The 15,140-nt window shown below is 33.9% G+C and overlaps 1 protein-coding gene across 5 annotated transcripts in view; it reads left to right on the forward strand.

The window, feature by feature from the left end:
- The window catches only part of ATP11B (ATPase phospholipid transporting 11B (putative)), a 128,311-nt gene that overhangs the window by 33,768 nt on the left and 79,403 nt on the right, over positions 1-15,140 (forward strand). For all 5 annotated transcript variants that reach the window (XM_047099167.1, XM_047099168.1, XM_047099166.1 and 2 more), the window contains exons 3-9: positions 228-317; positions 1,936-2,016; positions 8,462-8,569; positions 8,760-8,888; positions 9,739-9,842; positions 12,739-12,786; positions 14,977-15,041. In XM_047099167.1, coding sequence (XP_046955123.1) covers positions 228-317; positions 1,936-2,016; positions 8,462-8,569; positions 8,760-8,888; positions 9,739-9,842; positions 12,739-12,786; positions 14,977-15,041 — 625 coding nt within the window. The remainder of the gene's footprint in view (positions 1-227; positions 318-1,935; positions 2,017-8,461; positions 8,570-8,759; positions 8,889-9,738; positions 9,843-12,738; positions 12,787-14,976; positions 15,042-15,140) is intronic.

A 15,140-nucleotide genomic window follows, 5' to 3' on the forward strand; every position in this document is an offset into this window, starting at 1 on the left:
ATCTCATCTTTTTAAATTACACTAAAATTGCCAATAAATAGTATAAGAAAAAAAAGAATAGAAAAAAGTTCTGAAACTCTTAAAAACGAGATAGTTTTTATAGCATCAAGAGTTACATAAATTTGTCTAAGGATTTCATAAATCTTATTTTGCTTTCCTTATTATTACATTGATATCGTATATATTATTTTAAATGTTAATTTATCCTTCTCTCTCTGTTTTTTTAGTATACTGTGTGGAATTTTGTTCCAAAAAATTTATTTGAACAATTCAGAAGAGTGGCAAACTTTTATTTTCTTATTATATTTTTGGTTCAGGTAAGCTTTATCATTCAATGGATTAAGTTTATATAATGACTTCTATCTTTAGGGAAAAGTTATATTGCATTCTAAATCATTTGACTATGGGATCAGTTTTTTCCTGCATAGCTTCCCCATTGTAATCAGTGAATGTAGTTATTTAAACCACATGCAGATTTCTAAAAAATAGCTTGTGAATTTTAAGATTAATTTTATATTGTTTCATTACTGATGTGCTATGGTGCTGATAATTATAATCAAAGCCAATTTTACATTTCACTTGCTCTGCATCAGAACATAAATATTTTGACTTATATAGCACATGTTTTTGGCACATTTCTGCCTACGGAATGATCTTTGTCCAAGTAAATATTTCTTTGACTTTTCCTTTGTTTTGAATTTAAATTTTACTTTTATTTAAAAATTTTTTCTAATTTTAAGAATCCTCATGAATATAGATTTTTATTATGGGAACCATTTTCTTAAGTCTATTCATGATAAACTCTTTGATAGTTTCTTAATTTTCACATTGTGCTTTTTTTTCTCTAATGTCAAAGTATCAAGAGAATAGCTTATAAAATTTGAGTATAAGTCAAGATTTAAAAATAGTGATTGCCATTTTCTTTTAAAGGGGTTATTTTCTTCTGATAATACACGAGCAGTATCTTTCAGTGTGGCATTGGGTTTTTGTATAAACTCTGAACTTTACTCTCATAGAACCTGGAATTCCAGTGAAAAAAAAAACTTGTTAAGTAGTCACTTTAAAGCTTGAAGAAACACTTATATTTTAAAGAAATTGCTTTCTTTCATGAACAGAGAAGAAACTTCTGAGTTTTTATCAATAGAACATCAGCTTGGTTTTCTTGGAAAAGTGAGAAATTTATACTAACCATGTCCACATCACATGCATTTGTGAAATTACTAGCTAAGGTCAGGAATTCAGCTGGTCTGTGGAATAAAACAAATTTGATTGGCCTATCCAGGGTAAAGGAACATTAATAAACCATTGGGTCCATGTTTTAACTAACCAAACATATTTACTGCAAAAATTACTTCCCCAATTTGTTGAAACCTCAGTTGTATGATTTAGATCATAATTACAGCATCGTTTTCTAAGCTGTACCCCTCTGGCAGGCTCTGTAGATGTAACAAAATCCCTGTAGAAAAAAAAAATCCTTTTCCTAGCCCTATTCCTTATTCTCTTTTCTTAAGTGATGAAATTATTCCAAATTCTAGGGTTAAAATTGCTGACAGACTTTTCAGCATTTACCAGGATGGGCAAAGAAATGTAAAATGAGATTCTGAGCAGCTGTAGGTCTGCTTCTAACAAATACTGAGGAGGAAGACCTTATGTACGCTGTGTTAAAAGGTGAAGTGACTGAGTTCACTCTAGCAATATTTGTGGATATGCAATAGATTTAGATATTCTGCTCACTTCATATAATGGCCAACAAAATGAATTTGGTGAAACTGTGAACTAAACTACATGCATGATTATTTTTTACTCTGGACAATCATATACACTTTATATAGTGTTCTCAGAATTCCCAATAAATACGAGATTTTAGATGTTAATAGTGTGACGTGTACAATATAAAAATATAATACTCGGTTCTTTTTGTTGTTGTAAATCTAGCTTATGATTGATACACCTACCAGTCCAATTACCAGTGGACTTCCATTATTCTTTGTGATAACAGTAACCGCCATAAAGCAGGTATGAAAATACTTTCTATTGTCTTCTCCCCAGGTCATTTAGAAGTTGCTAAATATTTACACTTCACACTAACATTTATTGTTGTGAAAGTAATTTCCATAAGAAATCAGCAAATTTGTTTGATACTGCATATGGTAAAATTAAACTGAGTTAAGTCACTCTATTATATTTCAGGTACCTAGGGACTCACAGAATATAGTTAAAACATGTTGTTCTCTTGACACTCCTAGGAAGCATCCAAAAACAAGCATTTTAGATCTACAAACTAATTTATATATGAAGTACATTATTATAATCATCTTTGTAGGTTTTACAATATTTAAAGGAAATATAATTCAAAAGGGATATATTTATAGGGAGTGGAACACATACTTCTGACATTACCATTTTGAATAAGAATTGTATGGTCTTTTCTTACTTTCTACAACTTTCTCTGGTGATGTTGATTTTTATATAAAGTAATACCATAGGGGAAATAGCTTCAACCAAATCTTGAATTGATATTAAAATGTAGGTATAGAAAAGTAAGATTATTACTAGATACACATGCTGAGTAAGAAATAAAAGAAATTCATAGAAATGTCATGTCTGTATAGCTATCACTTCTCAAAAAATCTTGCCAGGGACCCGGTTAAATAGATGATTCCTTCTACCTGAAAGAGAGTTAATTGAATTTTCTTGTGTAAATATGATAAATTTCTACTTTATAAGATTTAGGGATAAGATTCAAATTGACATGGAAATAAAATTGACAAAGGTTCTGTAATTCTGAGATGTAGTATATTATTTATTACAGAGAAGGATAAGAGGAAACTATAGTAGTTACGTTATATATCTAGGGTGTCAGAATATCATGGTGCTACTTTCACTAAGTGTGAGTTCCTTTCACTGTTCTATTGGAGGCTAGAATTTGTGCAACTCATTAAGCATCCAAATCACTTCATACAGTCACATATTTACTTGGTTTTATAGATGCCATTTATTTCATCAAAGTAACATGTATTTGTCCCTAGGACATCTTTTCTATATATATTTTCCTTTTAGGTGATTTCTTTTGGTCTAGTAGTTTATAGTACCATTTATATGTTGATGGTTCTCAAATTGATATGTATCCTGAAACTATTCCCTGAAGTCCAGCTACACATATACAAATGCTCATGCAACATTTCCACTTGGATATCTTAGGCTTTTCGTGACCACCATGTCACTCTCTCATTTTCTGGTCTGGTCTTTTTTCTTCATATCATTTGTTGCTACCTGTTGTTCTGTTGAATAAATATTTATTACTTTATCTGTTGGCTCTCATTTGAATGTTTAGCTCTGTGAGTGCATAGACTTTGTTTTATATACCAGATTATTTCCAAAGACCAGAACAAAGTCATGTACATATTAGACCTTCAAAAAACATTTGTTTGACAGATGAATAAATGAATGAATAAACCTATTGAATTTTTTTTAATGTTTATTTTGAGAGAGAGAGAGAGAGAGAGAGAGCACGCATGTGTACACACGCAAGCTGGTGGAGGGACAGAGAGAGAATCCTAAGCAGGCTCCATGCTAACAGCATGGAGCCTGACACGAGGCTCAATCTCTTGAGCCAAAATCAGGAGTCAGATGCCTAACAGACTGAGCCATCCAGACCCCCCCCTCATTGAACATTTTTTAAAGCAGTGTAAAATGTTGTGATACTTATGGCTCTGATTTTCCAGTATATTTGACCAAATAGAGACTGGGTTTAATTGAAATGTGATACCACTAACTGAGTTGAGAATGCTGGTGAATTTATATCTGCGAATTAAGAGAGTTTACTATAATAATAATTGACAACCAGCCTTCTTCCAAAAATGAGTTAACTAAAAACACATGAAGTCTAAAGATAGAAAGTAGGAAGACTACCTCAAACCTGTGTGAGTATGGTTATTGCAGTTAAGTTCTTGACACATCTTGACAACTAAGGCAAAAGAGGAAATATGAAAGGTCATAATTTTCAAAGAGAAAATTTGATCTGTAAAGATTTTCTCCATTTTTCAGAAACGATTTCAGAACTCAAGAGTTTTTTCTGTTCCTAAGTTTTGTTCATTTAAGAAACACACTCATACCAGAGTGTATCGTTCAGGTTTATATATCCATCACTATAGATTAGTAGAACAAATTTTGGAAAAATTATAAAAGTGAAAGTTACTATGTTCTTACCTTCCTTCTCCCCCTTTTAGTCTGCATTTGTACTTTTATCAAAATAGGAAAAGCTTTATTATCAGTTATTTACACTTTAATATGGATTAAATTGTTACTTTTTTTAACTTCTTCCAAACATATTTACATATTAAGTCTTCTCTCTAGTTGTATAATGCAAGATATAGTGCTATGGTAGGTGTCATAGTCTTTGCCCTCTATGAACTTAAAATCTATGAAGTAGGGAAGTTAGGACCAAACACGACAACAGTTACAGTTTAATAAGGTACTAGTAAGAGCTAATGAGCGGTAGGTGTTCAGAGAAAAGATGGAACCCTTCATTTAGATAATCAAGGAAGGTTTTGTAGAATAAATAATAGAAATGAGATTGGAATATTAGTAAAATAACAGTTGGTGAAGGAGGTGAAATAGAAACAAACAATTTAAACAAAGGCCCAAATGGAAGAAAAGCCAAGACCAATTTTGGGGAATGACATGTCTGAATAAATGTTTGACCCTGTAGAAGAAAGTATTAAAAGATAATATTGGAAATGTAGGCTGGAAGATTCTTTCCTGTAAGCATTGAGAGTTATTGAGGGGGTTTTGAACAAGGTAGTGAATTAAAATGATGTTTTGGAAACAATCTGGCTGTAATATGTGGGATGAATTAGAATTTGTGAACTTGTGTTTTAAAAGATAATGTTTTTATCATTGTTGCTCAGCTATTAATGTCATCTGACTGTAAAAGGAATTTTGCTTTTTGACAGTTTCAGAAAAGATATTTTGACCCTCAGTTAAATTTCCCTGTAATTGACATACCACATCTTAACTGGGGTCAGTGTAATTTGAGTAGCTTAAAAATGCTTTTCCAAAAGGTTTCTTCCTGGGAAAAAAAAATAGACCTTCAAAGCAATCTTTAGTATTTGCTTTATATTTTATACTGTTATAATATTTTTAGGTAATAGATGTGTATATATTTTTAAAAAATGGAAACAGTACAAAATAGCATATAGTAAAAGCCTCTTATATTCCTAACCCCCCACCCTCCTAGTTTTCCTCCCTTGATGTATTTGTACATCAGTCTCAATATCCATGCAGAGTGTTCACATAGGCATTTTTTAAAACAAGTAATAGCATAGAACACAACACATTCTATATCTTATTTTGATCACTTAATCCTCCTATCTCTTGGATATCATTCCATTATCTGTACTTATGCTACACCGTTGAGTTCTTAAATTTTCTCCGAAATAGCACAAGAAGTCTTTTCCACTTAAAAAAAAAAAAAAAAAAATTACCACTCCTGGCACAAAAAATGGACACTCAGATTAATGGAGCAGAATAGAGAGCCCAGAAATGGACCCACAAATGTATGGCCAACTAATCTTTAACAAAGCAGGAAACAATATCCAATGGAATAAAGACAGTCTCTTCAGCAAGTGGTGCTGGGAAAACTGGACAACAACATGCAGAAAAATGAACCTGGACCAGTTCCTTTTACCATACACAAAAATTAACTCAAAATGGAAAGAAGACCTAAATGTAAGACAGGAAGCCATCAAAGTCCTTGAGGAGAAAGCAGGCAAAAACCTCTTTGATCTTGGCCGCAGCAACTTCTTACTCAACATGTCTCCAGAGGCAAGGGAAACAAAAGCAAAAATTAACTATTGGGACCTCATCAAAATAAAAATCTTCTGCACAGTGAAGGAAACAATCAGCAAAACTAAAAGGCAACCAACGGAATGGGAGAAGACATTTGCAAATGACCTATCAGATAAAGGGTTAGTATCCAAAATCTATAAAGAACTTATCAGACTCAACACCCAAAAAACAAATAACCAATGAAGAAATGGGCAAAAGACCTAAATAGATACTTCTCCAAAGAAGACATCCAGATGGCCAACGAACACATGAAAACATGCTCCACATCAGTCGTCACCAGGGAAATACAAATCAAAACCACAATGAGATACCACCTCACACCTGTCAGAATGGTTAACATTAACAACTCAGGCAACAACAGATGTTGGTGAGGATGCGAAGAAAGAGGATATCTTTGGCACTGCTGGTGGGAATACAAACTGGTGCAGCCACTCTGGAAAACAGTATGGAGGTTCCTTAAAAAATTAAAACTAGAACTACCCTACAACCCAGCAATTGCACTACTAGGTATTTATCCAAGGGATACAGGTATGCTGTTTTGAAGGGGCACACACCCCCAATGTTTATAGCAGCACTATCAGCAATAGCCAGAGTATGGAGAGAGCCCAAATGTCCATTGATGGATGAATAGATAAAGAAGATGTGTGTGTGTATATACACACACACACACACACACACACACACACACACACACACACATAATGGAGTATTACTTGGCAATCTAAAAGAGTGAAATCTTGGGGCGCCTGGGTGGCGCAGTCGGTTGAGCGTCCGACTTCAGCCAGGTCACGATCTCGCGGTCCGTGAGTTCGAGCCCCGCGTCAGGCTCTGGGCTGATGGCTCAGAGCCTGGAGCCTGTTTCCGATTCTGTGTCTCCCTCTCTCTCTGCCCCTCCCCCGTTCATGCTCTGTCTCTCTCTGTCCCAAAAATAAATAAACGTTGGGGAAAAAAAAAATTTAAAAAAAAAAAAAAATAAAAGAGTGAAATCTTGCCATTTGCAACTACGTGGATGGAACTAGAGGGCATTATGCTAAGTGAAATTAGAGAAAGACAAATATCATATGACTTCACTCATATGAGGACTTTAAGACACAGATCAGATGACCCAACGGAAGGGAAGCAATAATAATATAAAAACAGGGAGGGGGACAAAACATTAGAGACTCTTAAATATGGAGAACAAACAGAGGGTTACTGGAGGGGCTGTGGGAGAGGGGATGGGCTAAATGGGTAAGGGGCATTAAGGAATCTACTCCTGAAATCATTGTTGCACTATTTGCTAAGTAACTTGGATATAAATTAAAAAAATAAAGTAAAAAAAAATTACCACTCCTTAAATATTTAATCAAAGGATTCTTTCTGAAATGCTTATGTCTGTGTCCCTTTTTAATGATGATGCATGTAGCCTACCATATTTTTTTTTGAGAGAGAGCAAGCGCATGAGCATGCACATGTTTCTGTGGGAGAGGGGAGAGAGGGGGAGAGAGAGAGTCTTAATCAGGCTCCAAACCCAGCACAAAGCCCACAGGGCTCAATCTCACAACAGTGAGATCACAACCAGAGTAAAAATCAAGAGTTGGACGCTCTACCAACTGAGCTACCCAGGTACCCCTAGCCTACCATATTTTTTTTGAAATACATATTATAATTCTGTTGGCTTGTTGGTTAAGAAGGTGAAAGAACTCAACCTCAGTTTCAAAATCTATTCATTTTTTTTTGCTGTTGTATATAATAATGCTTTGTCAATTTATATTTTATGATTTAAAAATATCATTTTTAGGGGTGCCTGGGTGGCTCAGTCAGTTAAGTGACTCTTGATTTCGGCTCAGGTCATTATCTCATGGTTTATGGGTTTGAGCCCCATGTTGGGCTCCATGCTGACATCGCAGAACCTGCCTGGGATTCTCTCTCTTGCTCTCTCTCCCTGCCCTTTCCCCGCTTACACCCACACTTTCTTTCCCCAAATAAATAAATAAATTTTAAAATATCATTTTTACATAGAAGCCATGGAACCTCTAAACTGAATAGGTGTTAGGAAAAGGTAAGAATCAAGAATTACTCCTCAGATTTCTTCTAAGAGCAACTTGGTAGATGGTGATGCCATTTATCAAGATTGGAAACATTGGAAATGCAACAGATTTGGGGGATAACATCATCAATTTAGTTCCGAAATGCTTATTATGACATCAAAATGGAGATACTAAGAATGCAGATATTCAAGTTTAGAGTCCAGAAAAGAGATATAGGCTAGAGAGACAAATTTCAGGATTTTTTGGAAGACACAGAGATAGAAGAAATCTTGTAGTAGAAAGAGAAGGGTGAAAAAGGGATCCATAAAGGTGACATAGAAGGAGCCTCCTGTAAGGAAATTGAGGAGTAACTAGAGAGGTACTATGAAAACCAGGAATATGTGTAATGACACCAAGGAAAAAGAATGTTTCTAGTAAGAATGAATGTCAAATACCTATGAGTATATGCATCAGATTAGCCTAATATAATTCTGGTGAATAAAATGTTTAGGATAAGTTTTTATGTTTTGTTTTCTCATTTGATAAAAGTATCTTCTAATTATATTAAAAAGGGTATTTTTTTGTTCTTTAATATTTAATAGGGATATGAAGATTGGTTACGACATAACTCAGATAATGAAGTAAATGGAGCTCCTGTTTATGTTGTTCGAAGTGGTGGCCTTGTAAAAACTAGATCAAAAAACATTCGGGTATGCCTTTAGTAAATAATAGAAATCAATTATATATATTGGTATCACACATTCTAATCTATTATATTTTAGTTAAAAGCTTGCTTTCCTGTATTAAAATATTGATAGGCCATCTGTTTAGAAATCAGTAAAAATAAGTCTTTGCCTTTTAAAATCTATATATTCACTTTTCCCCCATAATTCCTTATAGGTGGGTGATATTGTTCGAATAGCCAAAGATGAAATTTTCCCTGCAGATTTGGTGCTTCTGTCCTCAGATCGGCTTGATGGTTCTTGTCACGTTACAACTGCTAGTTTGGATGGAGAAACTAACCTGAAGGTTTGTACATGCATATGTTTGAGTGTTGCCCTGGGTGAACAGAATGTTTTTGGGTTATAGTGATATTTTCCTTTGTTTAACCTGCTAAGGGAAAAATTTTTTAAATCACTGAAACTTTAAAAATGGTAACTTTTTAAAAAAGAAATAATAGTATGTATTTATTTCAAGGGTAGCCTCATTTGGTTTTAGGCAAGTTAAAGAAAAGTGGAAAGTGTTTTTAGGAAAAATGTAATCCTTTAATATTCTGGTACTTTTTTAGATAAGGGATGTGCTCACTTTGGCAGCACATATACTAAAATTAGATAAGGGACACATTTCAATTTTTCTGTTTTCAGAGTATAAAAGTGAAAATTCACATTTTTCCCTATTAAATTGCTTCATAATAAACTTTGAGCGATAATGACTTAACACATTTAATTTTTTTTTAATTTTTTAAAAATGTTTATTCATTTTTAAAAGAAAGAGAGCGTGAGCAGGGGAGGGGCAGAGAAGGAGAGGGACAGAGGATCCAAAGCAGGCTCTGTCTGTGCCGACAGTAGAGATCCCAACGCAGGGTTCAAACCCATGAACCATGAGATCATGGCCCAAGCTGCAGTTGTATGCTTAACCAGCTGAGCCACCCAGGCACCCCCACACTTAATTTTTTTATATCCAAATGGCTTCTCTAGATAGGTAACCTCAGTAGCTCCTTTTGCTACTTACTATTTTACAATCTTCTTTCTCCTAAGGGATCTCAAGTACAGTATGCTGCAATTTCATCTGAAAAGAGATTTGACATAGATGATATCTAAGTTCCCATTTGGATCCTGAAACTGCAATGTAATCCTTTTTGGTTTTTTTATTTTCCCAGACACACGTGGCAGTTCCAGAAACAGCAGTATTACAAACAGTTGCCAGTTTGGACACTCTTGTAGCTGTGATAGAATGTCAGCAACCAGAAGCAGACTTGTACAGGTATGGCATAGTACTGGATTATTCCCTAAGAAAAGACAGAGCTGCAAAAGTAGAATTATTGGATTAAAGCCCTAATAGGATTTGACCTTTCAGACATTACAAAAGCATTGGACTAATTTTTATTGTCATGAGCCAAGTAGACATTTATGACTGGACCACTGTTATACCATACACAAAAATAAACTCAAAATGGATTAAAGACCTAACTGTGAGACTTGAAGCCATAAAACTCCTAAAAGAATACTTAAGCAGTAATCTCTTGGACATCCTCTCTATCAACATATTGATGGATATGTCTCCTCAGGCAAGGGAAATAAAAAGGCAAGGATAAACTATTGGGACTACACCAAAATAAAGAGCTTTTGCACAACAAAGGAAGCCATCAACAAAACAAAAAGGCAATCTAATGAATGGGAGAAGATATTTGCAAATAATATATACAGTAAGCAGTTGTGTATATATATGCTCAATATATCCAAATATATAAAGAACTTAAAAAATGGGCAGAGGACCTGAATAGACCTTTTTCCAGAGAAGACCTATAGATGGTCAACAGGCACATGAAAAAAATGTTCAGCATCACTGATCATTAGGGAAATGCAAACCAAAACCATAATGAGGTATCACCTCACACCAGGCAGAATGGCTAGTATCAAAAAGGCAAGAAGTAACAAATGTTGGGAAGGATATAAAGAGAAGAGAACCCCCTCATGTACTGTTGGTAGGAATGTATATTGGTACAACCACTGTGGAGAGACAGTATAGAAATTCCTCAGAAAGTTAAAAATATAAATACTGTATGATCCAGTAATTCCACTCCTGGGTATTTAAAGAAGATGAAAACACTAATTTGGAAAAACGTATGCACCCCTATGTTTATGGCAGCATTATTTACAGTGGCCAAGACATGGAAGTAACCCAAGTATCCGTTGATAGATCAATGAATAAATAAGATGTAGTGTGTATACACACACACACACGGGAATATTACTCAGCTATCAGAAAGATTGAAATCTTGCCATTTGCAATGACATGAATGGAACTAGAGTGTATTATGCTAAGCAAAATAAGTCAGTCAGAGAAAGACAAATACCATATGATTTCACTCATATGTGGGATTTCAGAAACAAAACAGGTGAACATATGAGAAGGGCAAAAAAAAGAAAGGGAAGCAAACCATAAGAGACTCTTAATGATAGAGAACAAACTGAGAGTTGATGGATGGAAGATGAGCTAAATGGGTGATGGGTGTTAAGGAGGGTACTTGTTATGATGAGCACTGGGTATTGTGTGTAAGTGATGAATCACTAAATTCTACTCCTGAAACCAATATTACATTATATGTTAACTACAATTTAAATACAAAATTGGAAGAAATGAAAATCATAATGTAGATCTATGTTTTTGACAGGACGTATTAAGTGGTAGGAAATGTTACCAGCAGTACTTATAGCATGATACCATTTTGTTTTTAAAATATATATGTGTCTATATACGGATGAAAAAAAATTGGAAAACATACTCCAAAACATTAACAGTGTTTATATTTGAGTAGTGGGATTACCAGTCATTGTTGTTTCCCTATTGATGTCTTTTTAAATTGTCTGAATCATTTTATAAAATGTGTGTGTTTCAATGTATGTAGTCTTTATAATCAGAAAAGAGAGTAATGCAGCTATTTCTATGTTGAATCAAATTTAAGTGTGGGTTTGGAGAAATGGCTAAGGAAAGTGCAAAATGAGTTAATCCAGTATGTAACTGGCATAAATAGATAGGAGTACCTTAGAATCAAGGACAACAGGACAAATGAAATTAAGGAAAATAGGTCTGTTGTTGGAATTTAACGCAGCAAAATTGAGCTGATCACACATCATCTCTGAAAGATGCCCAGGGAAATGGCAGCTGAATTGGTTCTTTGAATCTAAATCCAAAATTAAGGCTGAAATCAGGACTACATAAAATTCCAGTAAGTGGAGATTTAAAAAAAAAAAAAAAAAACTCCCTGATACGGGGTGCTGAAGGAAGTAGATAGAAGTAGGAGATTAGCAAGAAACAATAAAGCCAAAGTCTGCAAGCATCTGTGACTTGGAAACGGGTTGGGGGGGGATGGGGGGTGGAGGCAGTAATAATAGGGACATTTAGAAAGGACTGCCAATTTCTTTGTTTAAACGATTAACATGAAAGCTCTGTCTACAGTTTGTTTCAACTTAGAATTTGCCTCACTATAGTAGAAAGAGATTGCATCCTTGAATTGACTATGCTGTGGAGCTTTTCTGGTTGTGGAAGTTGGAACTGAAAAGCCAAGCTGTGAAAATCCATTATGATAACAGACCAGGCCACTCACTCTAGATTTCAGGCAACCAAAAGTTAAAGAAGGTCTGGAGTTCACAGATAGGTTTTTGCTTACTACTCTATCCCCACCACTTAACTCACACAGTGTCATTGTTCAGTGACTATTCAGTGATGCATGAGTCAGTGAGTGAGTGAATGAATGATTCTAGTCACAGTAGACTTTATTTAATAAACTGTGATAAAATGTGTGAGCATTCATTGTGGGCTAGATAATACATTCATCTTTGTATAGAAATTATAAATTCTCATGATGACTAAACTAGTAATATGTGAAATTTGCATTATCATTTTGAAAACAGTTTTTCATTTACCTTATTCATAGCTGGAGTAGAGATGGCAAGATATTCAGTTTTTTAAAGCTTAATGACTGATAAGTATTTACTTATGTAATCTCTAACAGAAATAATGGACCATTCCTGTATACAAAAGGTTAGTTTTGTTTTATGTGTAAGAATAGTGCCAAAACTGTCAAAAACGCTTCACCCATTGGTGTCATAGGTAATATATCATTGGCTTTTTTGTAACATGTTGAATTCTTTGATAGATTCATGGGAAGAATGATAATAACTCAGCAAATGGAAGAAATTGTAAGGTAAGAATACATTTGCATTATCCAGTTACTTTTATGTGACAGTGTGTTGGGAGGGACTAAAATCAAATTAAAAGGAGAATAGGTAATTGGGCAGCATATCATGGAAAAGGATTGATTTAGAAGCCTGACTGGCTCAGTCCAAACAGCACGCAACTCGTGTTCTCAGCTTCATGAATTCAAACCTCACATTAGGTGTAGAGATTACTTAAATAAATTTTTTTTAATTAAAAATAAAAATAAATAAAAACATTTAGCATTTCATCTAATAATTTGTAGCAGAAGAAGTAAGGATAAAACAAATCCCATGAAATGATATAAAAATAGTTTAGCAAGATTATTTGTGTACTTGTATTTCTTTTTCTTACAGTGTTAGGTAGTAACATAAAAGGAAATAGCCGTTCTTATTCAAATTTTTACACCTTTAAACCCACCACACTGGAAGTCTAGAGTACAAAAAATGTTTTATATAATGTTTGACAAGTATAAATATTATTGTCTTCTTCACTTCAGAATTATTCAGCAAGAACTACAGTATTTAGTGGCCAATATAAATCCTCTTATTTACTCTTTTGATTGGTATTTTTTTTAGTTGGTTGTGTTGGTGTGTTTGCCCTCAATATTCAGGTTAATTTCTGGCCCCTACATGAAAGGCTTTTAAGTTATTTCAGAAATGTGCTGATACATTGAGATTACATTGTTACTCATGACCACAAAGCCAAATTTAGAATAAATCTTGGAATCAGCCCTTGAACTTCTAATCCAATTAGCATTGTACCTCTTTTCTAAAGACATGTTCAGTTAATACTGGCTGCATGAAATAAGTTGCTGACATGAAAAGGTAAGCATTTTTTAAATGAAATCCTCAAGACAAGCCACCAAAAAATATCATGATGCCTGGGCACCAGTTCACATTTTTAATAAACATTAACATAGTAGCACATTCAGTAAACTCCTTAACAAGGTCTTTGTAAATGTAGGATCCCCTGCTGGATAACTATAACTAGCTTTTATTTTGATTTCTAGAGTGACATAGTGGGATATATATGTGGATACATATCTGAATTGCATTAAGATATTGTGGCTGGTAAAGCAAAAGATCAGTTATATTACCCAGCCCTTAAAATGGTTAAAAAGATTAGCCATGTTCTTTGCTGAAGCAGCCTGAGTGAGCTGATGGAATTATCTTTTAATTTGAAGCTTTTTATCATTATATTCCAATTTTATATGCCAGTGTGAGCTCAAAGTTTTTCTGTTCATTGTTGGAACCAGTACCAAGTGGGAAAAAGCTATTTTATGCCTCCTTAATAATTGATTTTGGAATATCCATGGAGTGTGCTCCAAATATGACTATCTAATAAAATCATACTTGTTAACCATGTCCCAAAATGTGAGCCTCTTTGGTTCATTAGATTTTTTAGAGTGTTTCGATTTGCAGACATCTTCAGAATTGGTTCAGATTCTGTTTGATTTGGGTAACTGGATATGTATGTTTCAGAAAAACATAAGGAATATCAACAAAATTAAGGCTTTTTTACTTATCCATAACAGTCTTATCATTTTTCTATCACTAAGAAAATACAATTTCCTTTCTAGTTATTCCTTCTCGTTTTATTTCTCCTTTATGGAGAGAAATTCAAACAGCAAGAAGACCTGTGCTCCAAGAAGTATGCAATGCAAGTAGTCAAGTTATAGTTGATCTTGCCTAGAAAAAGTACTAACTCACTTACTACTTTGTTTTATAATCCAGTATAATTTTAATTATGCAGAATTGATGCATTTATACACAAATCATACTATAATTCATGTTTATATTGCCTTTTAGAACCTTTAATTTTGTTCATAAATTTAAAATTTCATCATGTTAAACATTTTTAATCATTGGTTAATCTTTTGCTGTGTTTTATGTTTAAAAATCTTGAAACTGATGGCTTTGTGAGTTTATTTACAGGGGTAATCTTATTTCTGAGCCACTGATCTTAAAGTGACTGAAATGCTAAAGCAGGTATTTGTTGTTATGGTCACTAACATCACATAATTGACCTAAACTGCTTTATAGTAACTGAGATTTTGGTTTTATATGAAAGCAGAGTTATAACTGTGTTCAGGTATTTTCTGCTAAAGATGGCCATTTTAGAATGTAATTGAATTTTTAATATATTCAACTTTTTTTTTTTTTTTAATCCCCCTTAGGCCTCTGGGGCCAGAGAGTCTCTTGCTTCGTGGAGCCAGGTTAAAAAATACAAAGGAAATTTTTGGTTTGTATATATTGAAAATTTCTAATTATGGATTCGTGTTGATGCTTTATATAAAATATTTTTTAGAACATAGCTTTTGTGGTCTTTTGGTTGGATAAT

This window comes from Lynx rufus, unplaced genomic scaffold, assembly GCF_022079265.1.
Source record: "Lynx rufus isolate CCGP_SWC_20201006 ecotype Redwood Valley unplaced genomic scaffold, mLynRuf1.p SCAF_5, whole genome shotgun sequence".
NCBI classification, from domain to species: Eukaryota; Metazoa; Chordata; class Mammalia; order Carnivora; family Felidae; genus Lynx; species Lynx rufus.